Here is an 18,295-nt window from a genome sequence, read left to right as displayed (position 1 = left end):
AAGGAATTGGGTCATACAATTACAATTAAAAGCAATCATCCAGGGCAGTCTTTTAAACTGAGGATCAATCATGATAAGATCTCCAGCTGATGGAAGAAGGTTCCCTTCTCCTCTCTATCCCAAATTATCTCTACCCAGTCATCATCTGTTGAGCTTTTCTTACCCCTCATTCCCATTCATGCAAGGATTGCTCACTTTACTGCCTTTTGGCCATCTGTTCAACACCCCAGACTTCCACCTGTCCCATGGTATTTTCTAATTAGCCCTGTAGCAGCCTGGCCTCTCTGTTGAATAGGCTGTCCTGCCAAAGGGCTGGGATATGTCAGAAAGCACTAAAGGTGGTACCTCTCAAACTGTTCTGAAGTCCTTATGTGACTTGGATGATTCTTTGTATGTTTTGAAAACAAGAAGTAGTAAGAATTGTCTTTGTCCTCTTCAAAAAGCAGTGAGTTCTGTCAAGCAGCAGACCTAACATATTATAGTTGATGCATCCTGTGACATTGTATGGAGTTTGTAGCTGTGGAAGAGTCAGGATAATTCCAGCAACCTTATCTCTTGGGTCCTGAAGAGCCACAGATCATGTCAAAGGAGGTTCTTTAGGTGAAAGCATTCAATGCAGTGATAGTGGTGTCACTGATACAGGCAGGAGGTTGCTTGGATCGGAAAGTAGAGCTCTTTCACTCCATCCTCACCTTCATTGGCTTTGCAACACAGTAAACTTCCCTTCTGTCCAAAAAGATCCTAACATAGCTCTCATGGGTGCAACTATATGTTCATTAATGTGCTGTAATTATGGTACATTAAGCTTAGTACCTGTAATTACAGGTACTAACTTAATGCGCCGTAATTGGCTCTACTGTGCAGTAACACTGGTGAACATTTTTTTCATGATGCTAATGTGCAGTAGATTGATATTTTACTGTGCATTAGCACATTGGCATGGTTTTTGCCAGCCACGCTAATATGCAGTAGAATTAGTCTACTTCACTTTCTCATGTAGACATACCCAGTAAATCTTGTTTCTACTGCTCCCACATCATATGGAAGGGTATCAAATGGAACAGAAAGTGTTGCCTTCTCCTCCACGGCTTACCTGAACAACACAAGCAGTAATTGGACCTTGTCTTGGGATATCTGACATGACAACACGTGACAGCACATTTTGTACAACACAGAAGAAAAGTTAAAGGCATGAAAGCATGTATACTCCATTCTAGAGCTGTTGGTTTCATGTACCAATTCATCTTAATGCAAGGAGTCACTTGGGCACTTGCTTGTTAAGGACCAAATTGGGTGCATCCAGTTGCTATCAACTTTGATTAAACCCAACAGGAGCTACATCATTCTCAGATAAAACCTAGCCCTGGGTGCAGTTTGGAGTGAGTGTGTATAGGATGCCACAGATTAAATGTCTCAGAGGGGCAGGGAAGCTCTCTCTAGATATCTGACCCCTAACCAGAAAGAAAATAGACTCCAAATACTCCATAAGTACTGTGGAGAGATGTGTGTAAATGTTTCTACCATCTCTTAAGTAATTTTCCTTGCTCCTGTATATTTCTTTTACTCCTTCAGTGTAATAGGCCCCTCTACACAGTTTAATTTTGTTTGGCTTGGTAAAACAGAAATATAGTCCAAGAAACATCATCAAATTATTTCATTAGTGTTTTGCTTCTCTCTTTGTTTCCTTCTTGTTTATAACACAAGATTCCTTTAAGTGATGTGTCTCTAACCCTAGTTTGCTGGGTTAACTGGTCCTATCAATGAAAAGGATTCATGTGCCTGACTGAAGAGGTATATTCAAAGAAAACAATGGCTGTACTCTGGGGCCTGCAGAGTTTTTGCCCCTTACAAGCTGGTCCTCTTGTGTTCCTGTCCCTGCCACTTATGTTACAATTCACTGGCAAAAGATGAGTTTAAACAATGGTTCTCAGCTCAGAGTGTGAAATGCTCTTTCAGACAGTTCCTCTAACAAAACAGAAAGCTGGCCAATGAGATGGTGCCTCTTACCAAGCAGCCTGCAAACTGAAAACTGGAGAATCTGCATTGTAGAATAACAGTCTAGTCAGATGCTGGGAAGAGCTCTTCCCATTTGAAAATACAGATGGATTCTGTGCTTTTCTGAGCTTTGGTTGCCCTAAAGAGCTCAGGAACTATCTCTGATCTGTGCACATGGCTCTGCAACAAGACAGTATGCCTGAACTATAACAACCACCTGAATCCCGAGAGTCATCACAAAACAATAACATGGTAATTTAGGCACCTTCTTTCTTCTCCCCTTCTTTTCTAACCCAGGTACCGGTTTTACCCAGTGGTCACATTACAGACGCAGTCCTTGGAAAACTTATAGGCGTAATCATGATTGTAACACATCAGCAAAAACACCACTCCTCCCAGAGTCATCCCTAGAGGTGTGCGGGACCTGGAGGGGAGGGGGGCAGAGTGGCTGGAGCCAGCAGAGCGGGGGTGGTGTCGAGCCAGCAATGCTTGGCAGCGGTGGCAGAGCCGGCAGCAGCAGCATGTGGCCGCAGTGGCAGAGTCTCAGAGCCCGGGGCAGTCACCCAGATTCACACCCCCCAGGGACAGCCCTGACTCCTCCCATGAGAAAGCTTACAGTGACTAATCTACAGACATTAATACATCAATGTTTTAACCCAAACTTGGAGGATAGAAAAGCCAGGGATCACTCTAACTACAGATTTTAGATTCTACTCTAATTATATTATTTTACACCATGGTTGTCCTGTGACACAGCTGATGTCTGTTCACGATTTCCTCCTAAACTATGTAATAAAAATGCGGCAAATACAGCAAGTACTGCTTCAAGGCTTAACTCTACGCACTATGTTTCCAGGGCACTAGTTATTTTAGAACAAATTCCTCGGATAGGGCCCATGTCTCTATATTTGCCTGAATACTGAACATTCAATTGGCAATCATTAAATGATAATAACAGTTGGTAACCAATAAATATTAATAGTATAACCATGACTTCCATGTTTCTCCATCTCTCTCCATTATGCCCCCATCAGGCAACACGTGAAAAGCGTGTTCGGCCATAACAGATGTGCCTTTTGTTCCCCGTACTTGTTAGCAATTAGTGGGGAGGAACATCTCTTGTCTTGGATTTGTCTTGGTACCTAACAGTTGCCTCACAAGAAGAGTCCACTAATCCTGCAAAGTTTTTTTGGTAGCAGGAGCATCTTTTTTTGGTTTTGTTTTGGTACACTGTCACACAGAATGGGACCAGACTTAGGAGCAAAGCCCATAGGCTTAACTTCAGTGTAAATAAATATCTGTAATAAATAATCATTTGTACCAGAAGAAATGACAAAGCCATTCTAGCCAGGGAGGAAACTGAAGTTCCTTGACAAATTAATAAAAGTATCATTCAGCTTCTTTTCCCCACAGAGAAGGACTTTATAGTCAGGGGTGCTGTCAGATAGGTAGGAAGGGGCTGCAAGACAGTCACTACTGACTTCACAATGTGTGTGTCACCTGGAAGAAAGAGCTGACTCAGTTGATCTCTTCCACCTGAGCTGGGAGGAAGCTCAGGTCCTGTGGCCTTAGCTCCTCCCACCCCAACCTTCAGATCAGAGTCCTAGCCACCCGTGTGAGTGAAGCAGTGCTTTAGATTGTGCTCAGCGACACTGGTTTCATGACTACCCTTAGCATCATCTCCAAATGTATGGAAGAGGTTTGAGCCAGGAGAGCTCTAGAAGAATGGAGGGGTATATCAGCATTATTTACAGAATAGCCTGTGGAGTGAGTTTTAGGAGGCCCATCTTCTAGGCAGATGGCCCATTGCACCACAGAGGATACATTTCTGTTCCAGAGAAAGGCAACAACTTCAGGATGCTACCAAGAACCAAAGCCCATACACAAACTCAGAGAGTCCTAGCACTGTGTTTGGGTCACGTTCTGGAATGGGCTCCCCTTCCACTCCCCCTCCCCCTCCTTCTGCTGCTGTACCACTGCTTTTTTTTAACAACAATGGAATTTCACATTTGGAAATGGTTTTGGCTGCTGCGGGAAGCTCGTGGTTTCTTCTGGCCGCAATCTGCTCTAACTGAGTCTCCTCTGGGTTTGAGTCAGCAGATCTGTGTAAATTTTGGATCTCAGGAACCTGGGGTAAGAGTCTTTCTCCATGAGGCTGTGCACTTTCCCCTGGGCCTCATCAAAGCAAGAAGGAGAGGGCTCCTGCACATTTCTTCTTGTCACCTCCCGTGTCTGGAAGTCTATGTTCACCTAGGAAAAATGTCCAAAAAAGAAGTTGATATAGAGTAAGCCTGGGCTTACACGGTTAAAACTGTTTGTCACAGACATAATTGTAGTGATAAAAAACATGAGTTGTTGGGGGGGAGTTGTAATATACTATTCCCCAATTTTCATACTTAGGCAGCTTAAAATAGGTACTTAATATATATTAATTTCTGTGCTATCTTGGGATGCTCAGGACCTTTGCCACTTATATTTAGGTTCCTTATTATGGATTCAGATGCCAATCTTTAGACACCTATTCTAAATCTGAAACTGTAGACCCCTGTCTTTGTTACTCCAGCTAGCCCCCCACTGATGAGGAACTCTTTTACAATACTTTTTACAAACTTCACTCTATGCATGTCAAAATTAATAAAGAATGATTTTTTAGGGGCTCAAGCTATTAGTAAAATTGGATTAAATGGCTTTACATTATTTTATTTTGAAATAAATTGTTTGGATTTTCTCATCATTTGCCACTGCATCAAAATATATTATGCCAAGACTTTTCTACTACAATTAGTATAATGTTACGATGAACCTGTGCGCTATAATTTTCATAGATTTTGTCTTAATAAAATTATGTCTTTATCCTGGCTGTCATGAGAAAACTGACTGAAAAGACATCCCTGGGAGACAGTTTCCCATTGCTACTCTGTTGAACTACTTAGGCTTCCATAATTATATAATAGGGAATTATATAATCAAGGAAGTAGACCTCTGTGTCTTGCCTCATATGTTTGTCGCACTGGTTGGTTTCAACATTAGACTTGTGGGATCAGAACTCCAGATTCTAAGCCCATTGGGAATGCATTAAGCATAACAGGACACTGATGATCTTATCCAGCTCCCATTATCATGATGAAAATATTGTTATCCACTTCAGTAGGAAATTAATTTGACCTCAGATTGCCAATGCTGGCAGGTCGCAAGTTTTGATAAAAGTCTGAGTTTTCCTCATTGACGCCATGGAATTTCCCATAGTCCAAAAGAGGAGCAATGGCAAACTCTCTCTCAGGGATGCCTTTGGAGTTAGCTTTCTAAAGATCAGTGTCATTAAGGCAGGTTGTTTGTCAGGGGAAACATTTTTTAGAAATTGGATGTATATTCACTAGAACTCCTGGCTGGGTAAAGAGTATGATGCCACAACCTGAATCACAGTATAGGATGTGACATCATCATCTTGTTAAAGGGACAATTCCCAGCTCTAAATTCTGTACTGGTTACTTAAAGAGTACAAAATCTCATTGGTGAAACTTGTGGCAAACCAAAGTGTTCCCAACCACTCCTTTTTCTTCCATCACTTAGAGAATTTTCTTTCTAGGCTTGCCTCTGAGACTAATCCCACCAGGAGGCATATGACTACCAACCTCTCGAGGGGCTTGCACATCAATAAATTCTTCAAAGATCCTGTGAGCCTTTGATGCCAGTTTGGTTGCTGATCGGGTCTTTTTAAACTCTTCACAGGCCAGCCAGAACTCCAGGTTCTCCTCGCTGAACTCTGTCTTTAGGAACGCGCGGAATGCAGCCACCCCATCTGTGAGGGGGAAACATTGGATTTATGCATGAAAGGAGAAGGAAAACAGGAAACAACTTCAGGCAGCTCCAGGTAAATCCCTGCAGATACTTCATATTCATCCATTCACCCATTTGTGACTAAGTCAAAATTTTTCAAAATACACCATTTGTAGTCTTGTCTCCTGGGTTTCTCATTACTTATTTCCACACAGGAAGGACCTTGGATTTTTGAACTGTAATGACTACAATAAACAGGAAAAGGAAGAAATGCTGAGTGATAACTGCCTCTCTGGGTAGGTGATCAAAACGCTCTTAGCTATTTTCAGTGCTCAGCATTTGTGGGATTTCAGTAATATTCCAGGCCAGCTGAGGTCACATGTTGTAAACCTAGTAGAATTTATTAGGAAATGTGAGTGTCCTAATTTTTATGCCTTAGTGTGGCAGAGCACAGGTTGTGCCTGCCACTTTAAGGGGTCTGAGCAGGTGGCAAATAGCCTGCAGGTGACAGCAGACCCGATCAGGCGGTCACATGTTAGGCAAGAGGCTGCCTGATTGGTGGAGAGGCTGGGTGCCTGGGTATAAGGCTAGGCCCCAAGAGCAGAGCTGGCAGTTGCTGCAGGGGGCTGAAGGAACAATATCACCCAGCCAGAGATCTGCTGCTCCCAGAACAGCTTGGAGATTCAGGATAGGAACTATGGGGATGGAGGAAGTTCCTGGTCCTGGGGCATAACCAAAAACTACATCCTGCTAGGGAGGATGGTGTGGTGGGGCTGCTTGTGGTGGGGCAGTCCTCAGGAAATGTCACACCTGTGCCTCTCCAGTGAAAGGTGAGAATGGGGCAGTGGAAATCCTCAGCCTCTGCTGCCTTGCAGGTGACCCCGTGGAGGGGAAAGGCTAGGGGAGTGCACCCCAACAGAAAAGCACAGGGCCAAGACCCACTGAGTAGGGCCTGAGGCAGGGTCCAGGCTAATTGAACAGGGCCTGAGACAAGGCCCAGGCCCACTGAGTGAGGCCTGAGGCCCAAGGGGCATTAGGCCCAGCAGCCAGTGAAGGGCAGGGTATTGAGGCCCCAGCAAAGGGCATGCGAAGAAGGCCCAGTATGAGGGGTGTGGCAGCAGAGCATGATTGGCTGCGGCAGCAGCTGGGCCAGGGCTCCCAGATGATGACCCAGAAGCACATCAGGCACATCCAGGATGCCAGTTCCAGGTCAAGCCTAGCTAATAAGGACCTGCTGGGCCCAGTGGGAGGAGCGCAATGCGGAGGTGGAGTTTAAAGGACACGGTGCGCAGGAGGACCAAAAGTGGCTGCAGTGGTTCCATGGCAGCTGCACTCCAAAGGGACAGCCCCTGCAGGGGCAAATGGTGGAAACCATAGCAACAAGCAGCTCTCACTGGAGCTGGCTCAGAGGAGCTACATCAAGTACCAAAGAGCAGGAAATTGGACCTTGGCAACCATGACAGCCAGAGACAGGCCAGGAAAATCTGCAGGCAGCACAGTATAGCTGTGAGTACTGGGGCTGGGCACAGGGGAAGGAGAGCTAACTTCCCTAGCCTCACTATGTGGACGGTGCTGTGATATGGACTTTTTAACTCCCAAGCAGGAGAGATGTACCGGTGTGGAGGATTTTGTATACTTTTGCATCAGCGCCAGGAAGACACTGTTGCAAATTGTGATTGGACATGGTTTACCTGTGTTGTCATCTGGGAGGCACTAGGTGGGTGTGTAGGAGAGGCAGAGCCCCGAAATGCGGGACCTATGGCATCTGTGTGAAGGCTGTATGAGGACAAAGAAGATCGGCCTCTCTTCCTTTTTATAACACCAAACACATGGCAGGCGCAGACTTATAGTACTCCCACAGACGCCCAAGCCAGCAAGCTGATTACATACCGGGGAATAAGTACACCCTCTCTGGTCAAGAATTCTTGCCGGTCATCGAAGGACAAGCACGGGTGGTTACAGGGGCATGAGGCCCAGGTAGGTTTGAGGATGCCTGAAGCTAAGTTTGGGCTGGGTGAGGCTGAGTGCAGCCCAGCTAAGAGGCCAGGGGGAGTATTAATGGATATGGATGCCATGTGCAAGGCATGGGACATGGTATAAGGAGAGGTTTGGAGCTGTGTATTCGCCCTTGGCATCAGGGCAATTAAATGGGCAGCCTCCCGTCTGGGAACAGCTTAAGTTACATCAAAGGCACGGCAGGAGAGGCAGGTGGGTTGGCTGCCCTAAACAAGTGGGCAGACCAATATTCAGACCAGCCCTGGGACGGCCCACTTGTTAAACCTGGCATATTCATAAAATGAGCCCATGTGGATTCAGCTGTTGTGTTTCCTTTCTCTGCAAGTCTAAGACCAAGATCAGCCCTGGAGAAAGTGGAGCCAAAATCTATGAATTATGCTCATCTACTCTAGGGCTGAATTTGGCCCATAACATTTTTTCCATTATGATGCTCCAAACCCTTTGGACTTTTACCATGGGGCAATTTAAGGTTTATGACAATCGGCCAGTGTTACCCCATGCCAATTTTTATCTCTAAAAATAGCTACAGAACAGGGGATGGTAATCAGTGAGAGGGTGGAAGAGGTCTTTTGGAAGTCTCTGAAGGTTCCAGAAAGGTTGTTTCCAATCCCTCTTCCTTCTGGCTTTCATAGGTGGGGTGAGTGGAGAGAGTAGGGAGCACTTCCCGCAACGATACATTGCATACATACTCATATATAAGTGTGCCCGCATTTGTCCGGCCTGTTATGAGTTTGCCTTAGGACCTGGTCTCACAATATCAAAGGCTCCTTAACAAATCCTCATATTTTCTTGTCTTTGTTTTCTCCCCCATGCCATGCACACAAGAGAAACACTCACTTTGCTGCATAAGTTTCACATACAGCTCCAGTGCTGGTGAGCACCTCTTCTATTTTGATCTACTTTAACCCCTTGCTGCACCCTGCTTCTGCACTAGATGCCAGACTTGAGCTGGCAAGGAGACTGAGAAGCACTTATTGAAACCCTATGAGCACTGCAACCACTGTGGTTTGTGCCCCCCAGCGCATACCCTGTATGCTTCAATACAGAATGTCTTGGGCTGTGCTGCTGGTTTGGAGCCTGACCTCAATCACCTATCCTTCTTGACAGGCACAATGTGGTTGTCTCTATAAAATGTGTCTTTTTCCACTCCATGTTCCTGATCTTACTCCTTACTCTTTGGGACAGGGAATCTCAACCTTGTTAACTGCAATCAGAGAGGGAGCTACTTTTGTAGCCCTGGCAATATCCAGCCCCAGCAAGAACTGCAACATTTAGGTATGGGCCTACTAAGTACCTTGGGAAGGCTGCAGGACAAGAACATCCCAACAATTCATTAGGCTGAGTAGAAACCACTGGGCATATCTCCAGGGGCAGCAGTATACTGACTAGAAAGGACAGATCTTGCTGCATATAAGCCCACTCTCTGAGCTGGGATGGGCAGTCCAGGCCTGCAGGCTTCAGGGGAAGGAGATGGGAGGCAAAGCTAGCTGCCAGGGGAAAGGAGGTAACCTGGGACTGGGGGAATCGAGGCTACTCCTTATGAAGGTGACAATGGTTAAGGCCCTGAAGGGATTGAGCTTGAGTTAGAACCAAAAAGTTAATCCTTTATGTGTTGGTTTTCTTTTCTTTATTTCAATTTAAGATGGGAGGACTGGATTGTGGTGGTACAGGAGGTCGGGAGGCCATGGAGCAGGGTGCCAGGGGTACTCTGCTTGTGAGGCCAGCTTTGATCAGAGACATGTGGGGCTGGGGCTTAGGAACCCAGGGAGCCTATACACATGCAGTGAGGCTGCTCCAACACACTGCTAATTACCATGCTTCAGCAGACTTCAGCTCATTTGATGAGCTTTAGTTAAAGCACCCGCACTGCCATTTTTCAGCATGGGGATGCTGATACATGTGATGCACCAGGCACTTTAATTAGAGCAGCTTTTAGAACCGCTCTAATTAAAGCACCACCACCCCTCTCCCAGGGCACATGCCCCAAGAGTCCAGGGTGGTGGATATGGGCTGAGGAGGCTCATCCAGACAAAAAGGGGCAAAGGCCAAGAAGGCTGAAACCCGGACAATGGTTTGGGGCCTGAGGGGCCCAGTGTCTCTTTGGGACCAAGAGATCCCCTACAAAGGGGGAAATGAATCATCTGTGAGGCACTGCCATAACTATGGGGGTGGCTGGAAGTCATGATTCTAGCCACTAAGGCAAATAAGACCCTCTTAAAGAGGGAGTACACCTATGTACAAAGAAGTAAAAGGCACACAACAGGACACTTTACATTGTATAATGTGACTTATATACAGGGGATTACAGAGCTGCAGCACTGGAGAGCAGCAGGTTGGGGGGTTGGCATGCTGAGGAAGATGTACCTGAAAGAGATGATGGCCCTTCCTTGAGCCTGTAATGCAGGGCATGTCAGAGATCTCACTAGCCCTCTTTCTCACCCCAATCTCATTATTTTCCCTCATCTCAATTCTATCCTTTTCTGTTTCTTTTTTCACTTTCCCTCTCTCTCTCTGTTCCCCTGCTCCTTGCTTGCTTCCTTCCTTCCTCTGTCTCTCCTCTTTTTTTCTCATGGCTATAGGAAGAAGAGACCTCCCCTGATGCCACTGGCCAAGAAGCCCTTTGCTGCCAGGGGCACATACTACTTGCATGCATTCACCCATAAGAATCTAATACTTTCCCTTTTCCCAAAGACTTCTGTAACCCCCATGTGCCAGGTCTCTATACATGGAAAAAGCCCTTCTCTTAGGTCAGATATCTGGAGTCACTTGTAATTATCTGGAGACCTGCAGGTCATTGGACCTGATGTAAGGGGGAACATGAGGACAAAGGTGGATCTTCTATGGATGGGGTTGTTCAAATCCTAGGGCTGGCTGGCTCTCTCTCCCTTTGTCCTTCAGTCTCTGGCTGATCACCAGTATTTCCAGTGTGGGCAGTAGCAGTTATGTCTCAGAAAATGAACATGAGATTACTGAGTGCTATTAAACAGGTGCTGCACAGTGAGGTTGCACAGCAGTTTATGATGGGAAATGAAGCAGTATGTTGTATCTAAGTGAAAATGTGGGGTGAATTTACGTATGTGGGATGCCACTACCTGAGTTAGCTTGCATGTTTATTGTAACACCTTCCCACTCATAAACTGAATCTTGAGAGGGTTCATTACAAGTGGTCAGAATCTTTGCTTCAAAGTTCATCTCATCTGAATGAACAGTCTGTCTCAACACAAGGCTCCAGTACTGGCTTGAAGAAAAGAGCATCATCTACAGCAGTGGTCTCCAAACTTTTTTGATCACTCACCCCTATCAGTAAAAATTTTTTGAGCACACCCCCTCAATATATGTATATTTATATTCGCACACCCCTATCAGTACAAAATTTTTGAGCACGCACCCCCAATATATATATATTTATATAAATATACATCTAAATAGAAGTTCTAATATTTTCTTCCCACACCCCAATGGATCGTCTTGCACACCCCCTGCGATGCACGCACCCTACTTTGGAGACCACTGATCTACAGGGTCACCTACTGAAATATCAATTTGGGAGACTTGGAACAGCTAGGAAGTCCAATACATAAAACATATCATACAGATAAAGTGCAGAAATGAAGAGCAGGATTAGGAGCCTTCAGGTATGGCAGCATGGGCTATCCATAGACTAGAGTGGCAACCTTGTCCCAAATCATGGTCCTTCAAGAAGTACTTATTAGGGACAGTGGCCTTTAAGATAGGTCTCATATACTTAGTCAGACATTTGACTCAAAAAAGGAGCTGTAAGTGTAGAGATCCTTGAAAACCAAATGAGGAAACAGTCACCATAGAGCAGACAGGATAAAAACAGTGCATAGAATTCCTCAACTCAGGGGAGAGAGTCAGAGCCCGTAAGAGGAATGGACCAAGGAGGAATCTGCAAGTCTGTGACAGCTGAGCAATGGCAGGCTAGTCACACTCTTGTACTCTTCCCTTGTGAATATGAGCCAGATCACAGATACATTACTGGTTTTACTCACTTCTTACTCAGCCATAATGCCTGCTGGCTTCAGTGGAGATTTAGCCTGAATGAGGACTTCAAGATTTGTCCCTTTCTGTACCCCCAAAATAGCAGTAAAGTATACTGCAGAATGAAGGAATGGATTGTGCTAAGTATTAATATCTCCTATAACATAATCCTTTGCCAAGATCTTCCTGGGGCAGGATGATTCCCTTGCTGCTCCCAAAACAGGGTTGTGTCTTAAAGGCATAAGTTAGCCCTGTAGGCTTTAGGTAACAATCGTATATAGTACCAAAACACAGCTCATCACTAATTTTATTTATTCATCCATGCAACTCACCTTTGAATTAGGTTGGTATTATTGTCCCTGTCACACAGAGAGGAACAATGAAGCAGGGATGGTCAATGACCAGGGTCCATGACAAAGCTGTGATTAGAACTGATTGTGTTCTTGACCTCACCTCTGAGTTTCTTCCCCTAAATCACAGAGAGTAGATTGACTATTGAAATAAGGAGAGGGCTTTGCTGGCCAGAACATGATGGCTGTCAACCAAGGCCAGCCTCATCAGCTTAAAAAAGATCTAAAGCTAACAGCTTAAATCATAGACCAGGAATCTAGCCATGCAGGAAAGGGAAAGCTATTAATGATTATTGTTTACTGCTGTAAATGTGATTGACACTTTGTGTAGGGAATAGTCCCTATGGTAAATGGAGAAATTGCTCAGCAATAGGAGAAACCATGGATCCTGGGACAAAGGAGACAAGGCTAGGATTCTCTGACAGCATGTTGGCTGCACAGGCAATGATGAATAAGAGGTGGGGGAGGATGACCTTCTCTGACCTTAGATGAATTCTGTGGAAAGCACAGAATATGGATGTGCTATTCTGCCTTGAAAATAACCAGAAAGGAGCATGGGCTTTTCCCATGATTTTGTGATAAGAATAGCAAAGGGTAGGCAGAAAACACAAGAAATTGTACACTGTGAAGAAAGTGGGGGGAAATCTTCACAAAACTAAAATGAAAATTTCACATGAAGATTTTTACATGTCTGACTGTGAGCTGAAAACAAATTCAGGGTTTAAGGACACACTGTCCTGCTGGATGAATGACAAGCCATGTGTCCATTCCTGGGAGGGTTGCAGAACAAGATATGCCACTACTTGCATTTCCTCTAGCATCCTGTCAAAAGGAATTTCCATCTGGCAGACTAGACCATGTCTCCTGGGCATGGGATACCAAGGGAGGCTTACTGTTCTGTCACTTATTGCACATACAATCTCCAGACTAGACTGAACTCCAGTCTCACAGAAGTCATCATTAATCCTCATGAGCATGAACTGAGAAAATATGCCAATATATAGCATATTAGAGTCACTTCTGCTGTCTGTTTAATGCACAAGGAAACACAAAGCACAGAATGTAGGATCCCCTTCCTGTGCTTTCACACCCCCAGTTTTTTTCCACTACTATATGCACTTAGAAAATGAAAGGTCTACATTATTGTTGGTGGAGCAACATGCCCTGCCCTGCCTCTGGCAAATAAAGAGTGAATAGCAGTCTACGCTCACAAAGGTGCTCCTGGGAGGGAAAATAAGACACTTTCTAGGCTCTTGCTGCTCCTTGGCTCTGTGCTGTGAGCTTAGGGAGAGAAACCCCGAGCCAGGGGAATCTATTTGCATTATGGTTTGAGGTTTCCTGTGACCAAGAAGTAAAGCTACTGTTTCAACAGGGGATCTGACAGGCTGACTGTATTTCTCAGTGGCTTTGCTTCACCAGTCTACATTTGCAAATAGACATAGTGTATTAAATTGTTCACCTGGAAAATATGGATGAAACAGAGACTTCCGCTTCTTTCTACCAGCTGGCATTAAACAGGGCTGGAAGGGTGCAGAATGGACTCCCACATCTTATTCCAAGATGAGCGCAACAAAAACGATCCCTGCTGCAGAGCTGTGTGTGTGCTTGGAAAGGCACGAGTGATGCTGCCCTGCCCATTCTCAATTGCTTGCTAGGGCTGATGTTGATACACAAGCCAGAAAGTAGTTGGCTTGAATCATACCAGTTCCTTTAGCAAATAGGGCATTGCCCAGCCTTGGAATCACTACAGACAGTGGGCTCATTCACTGATGACATATAGTCCCTTTGTAACAGCCCAGGTTGCCCAAAAGGCCTCTAAGCAGTCAGAAGTGCTCCCTTTCCCACCACTCCCAGGAAAAAGCCCAGCTGCAGCAGGACTCCCCTCCGTAGGCACAGACCCACTATTGGCTTTATAAGTCCATGCTCTCACAACACAGGAGGTAGCTCAGGACAAGAGAGTGCATAATTGAGTGTTCCAATACTCTGGCTATTCCTCAGATGTTGCAAGGCCCATAGGCACCATAACAATTAGAGCATAGGATAAAGTAGCCCCCAGGGCTACCCTGAATCTTTTTAGGAGGACTCCAGCAGCCCCGGCATACATTGCTGCCCCTCAGCCCCCAAGCTAGCTTCCAACTAGTGCCAAGATGAATCGGGTCCAATATGAAAACACTACATGCTACTTAAAAAAAATAGACGGATTCCTGATAAAGATTATGACCAGAGAGACACAGAGGCAGGGGCTGGGTGTAGGGATAAGGTGGGGGAAGTGAGAACTCTGGATTCCCTTAAATTCACCTATCATTCTGGAGCCAGATTGCATTGGAAACGTACATTTGTTATCCAAGTTTTCCCTGGACTGCACTCAAGAGTTCCTCGCCACACAGTAGCAAATGTGTACAGTATCAGCTTGTTTCATCTGGCAGTCGACATTAACATATCACGAGGATGCCTTGACTGGATCACTTTATAGTAATATTTAATCACATTTTGATTTAAGAAATACTTCCCCATTCTAGTCTACCCTCCTCATGTAGCTCTGCAAGTATAACAAGACTTGGCAACCATTTGAGGGGGGATTTAATAGCAGCCTTCAACTACCTGAAGGGTGGTTCCAGAAAGGATGGAGCTCGATGGCTCTCGTTGGTAACAGATGACAGAACAAGGAGCAATGCTCTCAAGTTGCAGCAAGGGAAGTTTAGGTTACGTATTAGAAAGGAGGGTAGGAGGGTAGTAAAACACTGGAACGAGTTACCCAGAGAGGCTGTGGACTCCGTATCCTTGGAGGTTTTCAAAACCCAGCTAGACAAAGCCTTGGCTGGGATGTTCTAGTTGGGGATCGTCCTGCTTGGAGCAAGGGGTTGGACTAGATGACCTCCTCAGGTCCCTTCCAACCCTCATTTTCTATGATTCTATCATTTGTCATTCAGTTCCTGAGCACATTTTATGGTCTAGCACATGCCATAACTGTGGAAATTGTGGAGGCAGAAGAAGCCCCAAGCCTCATTCCAGATTCAATTTTGACCCAGGCAGGTGAAAACTGTCTGTATCGCAAGTGAGTTAAACCATGGGAGTCTTTAATCAGTTTGTAATCCGCATAGGAATTTCTATTCCAAAACAGACTCATGGGTCACCTAGTGAAATGAAGGTCTGTGGCAGATGCATCAAGTGAAGTGTTATACCTGCATAACACTATAAACCACAGGAGAAAATTCTCCCTGAGCCCAGCTGGTGATTAGCTCATGCTGAAGCATAAATTGAAAATTACACTAGAGATTACTGTTTACCTGGACAGTTATAAGGAAATTAGAGTGACATGATTCTCTCCTTTTTCAGGTGTTAGCTGATAAGGTTTCCTGGGGTTGGTCATATAGAAACACTTAAGTAGTCACAAGGTTCCTTTACCTGTTAGTGCTAGTTATGTTGATGAGTGCTTCTTAATAGGAAAAAAACCTGCAGATAACTGATTTTTTGTCTGCTTCCACAATGCATCTTTGGAACTTCTGTTGCCTTTCGGATGCAGGTGTGCACAAAAGAAAACATCTGCAACTTCCAAAAGATAATTCCTTTCACCCAAAGGTGACCACACCAAATAAATACCACTCTAGTTTACACTGGAATGATGATGTTCCAGTGGAATTACTTCATATCCATACATCAGTGTAACTGAAAATAGACTTTGACTCTCAGACTGGCAATTTTGGAGGATTCAGGTACAAAAATATAATCATGGAATATGTCTTTAGAAAGTGGTTTATTACTTATTTCATTAATCACTGTGTAATTTCTACAGTGATTGCTATTAGAAACCAGCACTTGTCATCAAAGTTGTCATGATTACTTCCTAGTCTAGATAAAGGGAAAAACTGGTATCTCTGAAACCACACTGGAACCTGTTAATAAATGTTGACACTTGTGGTGACTATTATTCTAAGATTTTGTTTATCTTTATTCTAAGATTTGGTTTATCATTCATATCTGCCAACTGAAAGAGGAAACCACTTGTATAATTCCAGTGCCTGACACCTTAGTTTCATAGTTTTTGTAACTGAAATTTCCCTTCAGATAATTGTACCACTTAGCTTTCTTCACATCCTAATATGGGAATCTGGAAGAACAACTGCAGCTGGTCATTTTTTAATTGACATTTTATATTTTGACCAAAATACCATATAAAAATAAAATATTTCCTACCAATCATTTCTTGCTCACTGAGTTATTGTTGTTGAAATATTATAGCACCTTTTTTATTCTCAGGTCTTAAAGCAGTTAATAACTGTCAATTAATTCCTTCACAAAATGTTTCAAAGAAAGACAGCAAAATTATATTTTATTAAAACAAAATTCTGCACTGGTTATACAATCTGTCTAAACAAATAATCCAGCCTTTCCCCCCGTGCCATGTAATCCTTCATCACCCATTTTCACTCCTATACTGCCCACACAACTTCACTGTGCTCCCTTGTTTTATTCTGTTATGGAAATGTGCTACTGAATGTATATTGCTGATTTTACTATTTTGCTTATAACTTCCCCAAATTATGTGTTGTTGGGGTAGAATATAGAATAATATTTTTCTGAGCAGAATTAGAATGATTGATCTGTCGAGTGGTATGAAAGTGGGTTGATTACATGCTTTTTAAGGCTTGTATACATAAAACTTTAATATTTGTATTCTCAGCCATAAATTATGTTCTGTGGCAACTAAAATAGCATCAGTTTCTTTCTGATGAGGAATGCTGTAGGCTGGGTTGTTCAAAGGCATTTAAGGGATTTAAATGCCCATTGGATTGCCCATTAAAAGGAAATGGACTTGGCAGCTAGATCCCCAGGTGACTCTGAAAATTTCAGCTGCAATCTGCATTAGGGTTGTAGCATCATTGCAGAGGAATGAGATTATACAATTTATTCTTTATTGTGTTCCTTTTCAAATGTTAGGGAAAAATGTAAATGGGCACATCTACACAAGATGTTTACTTCACAGTAGGCTAATTAGGTGTGGAGTAAATGTCTCAGCATCTACATGTGCACCCGTATTAGGCTGGAGTAAACTAATTTACTCTGCAGCAGAATAGTACTTGTTAATACAAGTACTATCTTGCTACAGAGTAAAAATCTCCACATCAGCACATGTGTAGATGCTGCCCTGGCTGGCTGGGGCATGAGGGTACTTCATTGTGGAGGCTTCCTGCTGGCTAGCCCCATGCTGAAGAACACTGGCTAGCCCCACATTGACCCTCAGGATATGCCAGCTGGGACTGCTCCATCCTGGCTCAATGTGCTGCAATTCTGGGCACACATACTGTGATCCTGGAGTAATTAGCTCCAGAGCTTATTGCTGTGGATCTTATTGCTGCACATTAATAGGCACATGTAGATGTACCCAGAGTCAGCTAGTGTTATTCCAGTGGGGAGTTACTGAATGATAATAGATTGTAGAGCTGGGGGAGTGTGGGGGCAGGATTCTTATTGTCTCCAGAGTCCTTTAGTCCTCCACTGATTCCTCTTCATACTGCTGTCCCAGCAAGGCCTGTGCTCTTGGGGTTCTGTGTACTTGCACTGTGACTGAGGGGAGAAGGTGAAGAAAGTGGGTTCAGAAGACAAGGAAGGTGCTGCAGTAGCATTTCCCTAGCATAGGAAGGAAGTTTAGCCACTAGGGCCAGGTATAGATATTATGTTTTTATTGGCATAAGTGATCAAATACCAGTCTATACCAGTAATAGAATGGAAATTCGGCACACGTAGCCAGTTTAAAAATGGTGCAACCCTGTCTAAGATTTGCCCCCTGCCCCCAAGAACAAATGTGTGTTCTGTTCAGAGAACCTGATGTTACTCCTTAGCAATAAGGGTGCATAGTCAGCCTGGTACAGCTGGAATGCTGCACATCCAGTGCACCTAGATTCAGGCAGAATGTCAAGGGAGGAGTGCACACTTCTCATCTCTGAAGTAGCAACAAGTAGCAGTGCTGAGTGTCCCATGCCAGTCTGGCTGTCTCAACCCACTACCGGCAAAATAATTTATGTAAACCTCTGCTCAGTGGTCAGAAGCCCAATCTAGTGCTCTCTTAAGAGCAGGGGTGGGCAAAATATAGCCCACAGGCCAGATCTGACCTGCCAGGCCATTCTATCCGGCCTGTGGGGCCCCTAAAAATTTAG

At 44.4% G+C, this 18,295-nt stretch overlaps 1 protein-coding gene across 2 annotated transcripts in view; it reads right to left on the bottom strand.

Moving 5' to 3' along the window:
* Window positions 1-2,636: 2,636 nt before the first annotated feature.
* RGS8 (regulator of G-protein signaling 8) overlaps window positions 2,637-18,295 on the bottom strand; it is a 52,966-nt gene continuing 37,307 nt past the window's right edge. For both annotated transcript variants that reach the window (XM_019501758.1, XM_019501759.1), the window contains 2 exons: window positions 5,628-5,794; window positions 2,637-4,245 (listed from right to left, as the gene is read on the bottom strand). In XM_019501758.1, the coding sequence (XP_019357303.1) occupies window positions 4,063-4,245; window positions 5,628-5,794 (350 nt within the window). In that variant the 3' untranslated portion in view covers window positions 2,637-4,062. The remainder of the gene's footprint in view (window positions 4,246-5,627; window positions 5,795-18,295) is intronic.

The sequence above is a fragment of the Gavialis gangeticus genome, unplaced genomic scaffold (genome assembly GCF_001723915.1).
Source record: "Gavialis gangeticus isolate Ggan-Ray unplaced genomic scaffold, GavGan_comp1, whole genome shotgun sequence".
NCBI lineage: Eukaryota > Metazoa > Chordata > Crocodylia > Gavialidae > Gavialis > Gavialis gangeticus.
Note: the sequence above shows the minus strand (reverse complement) of the source record. Positions and strands in the feature narration are given on the sequence as shown.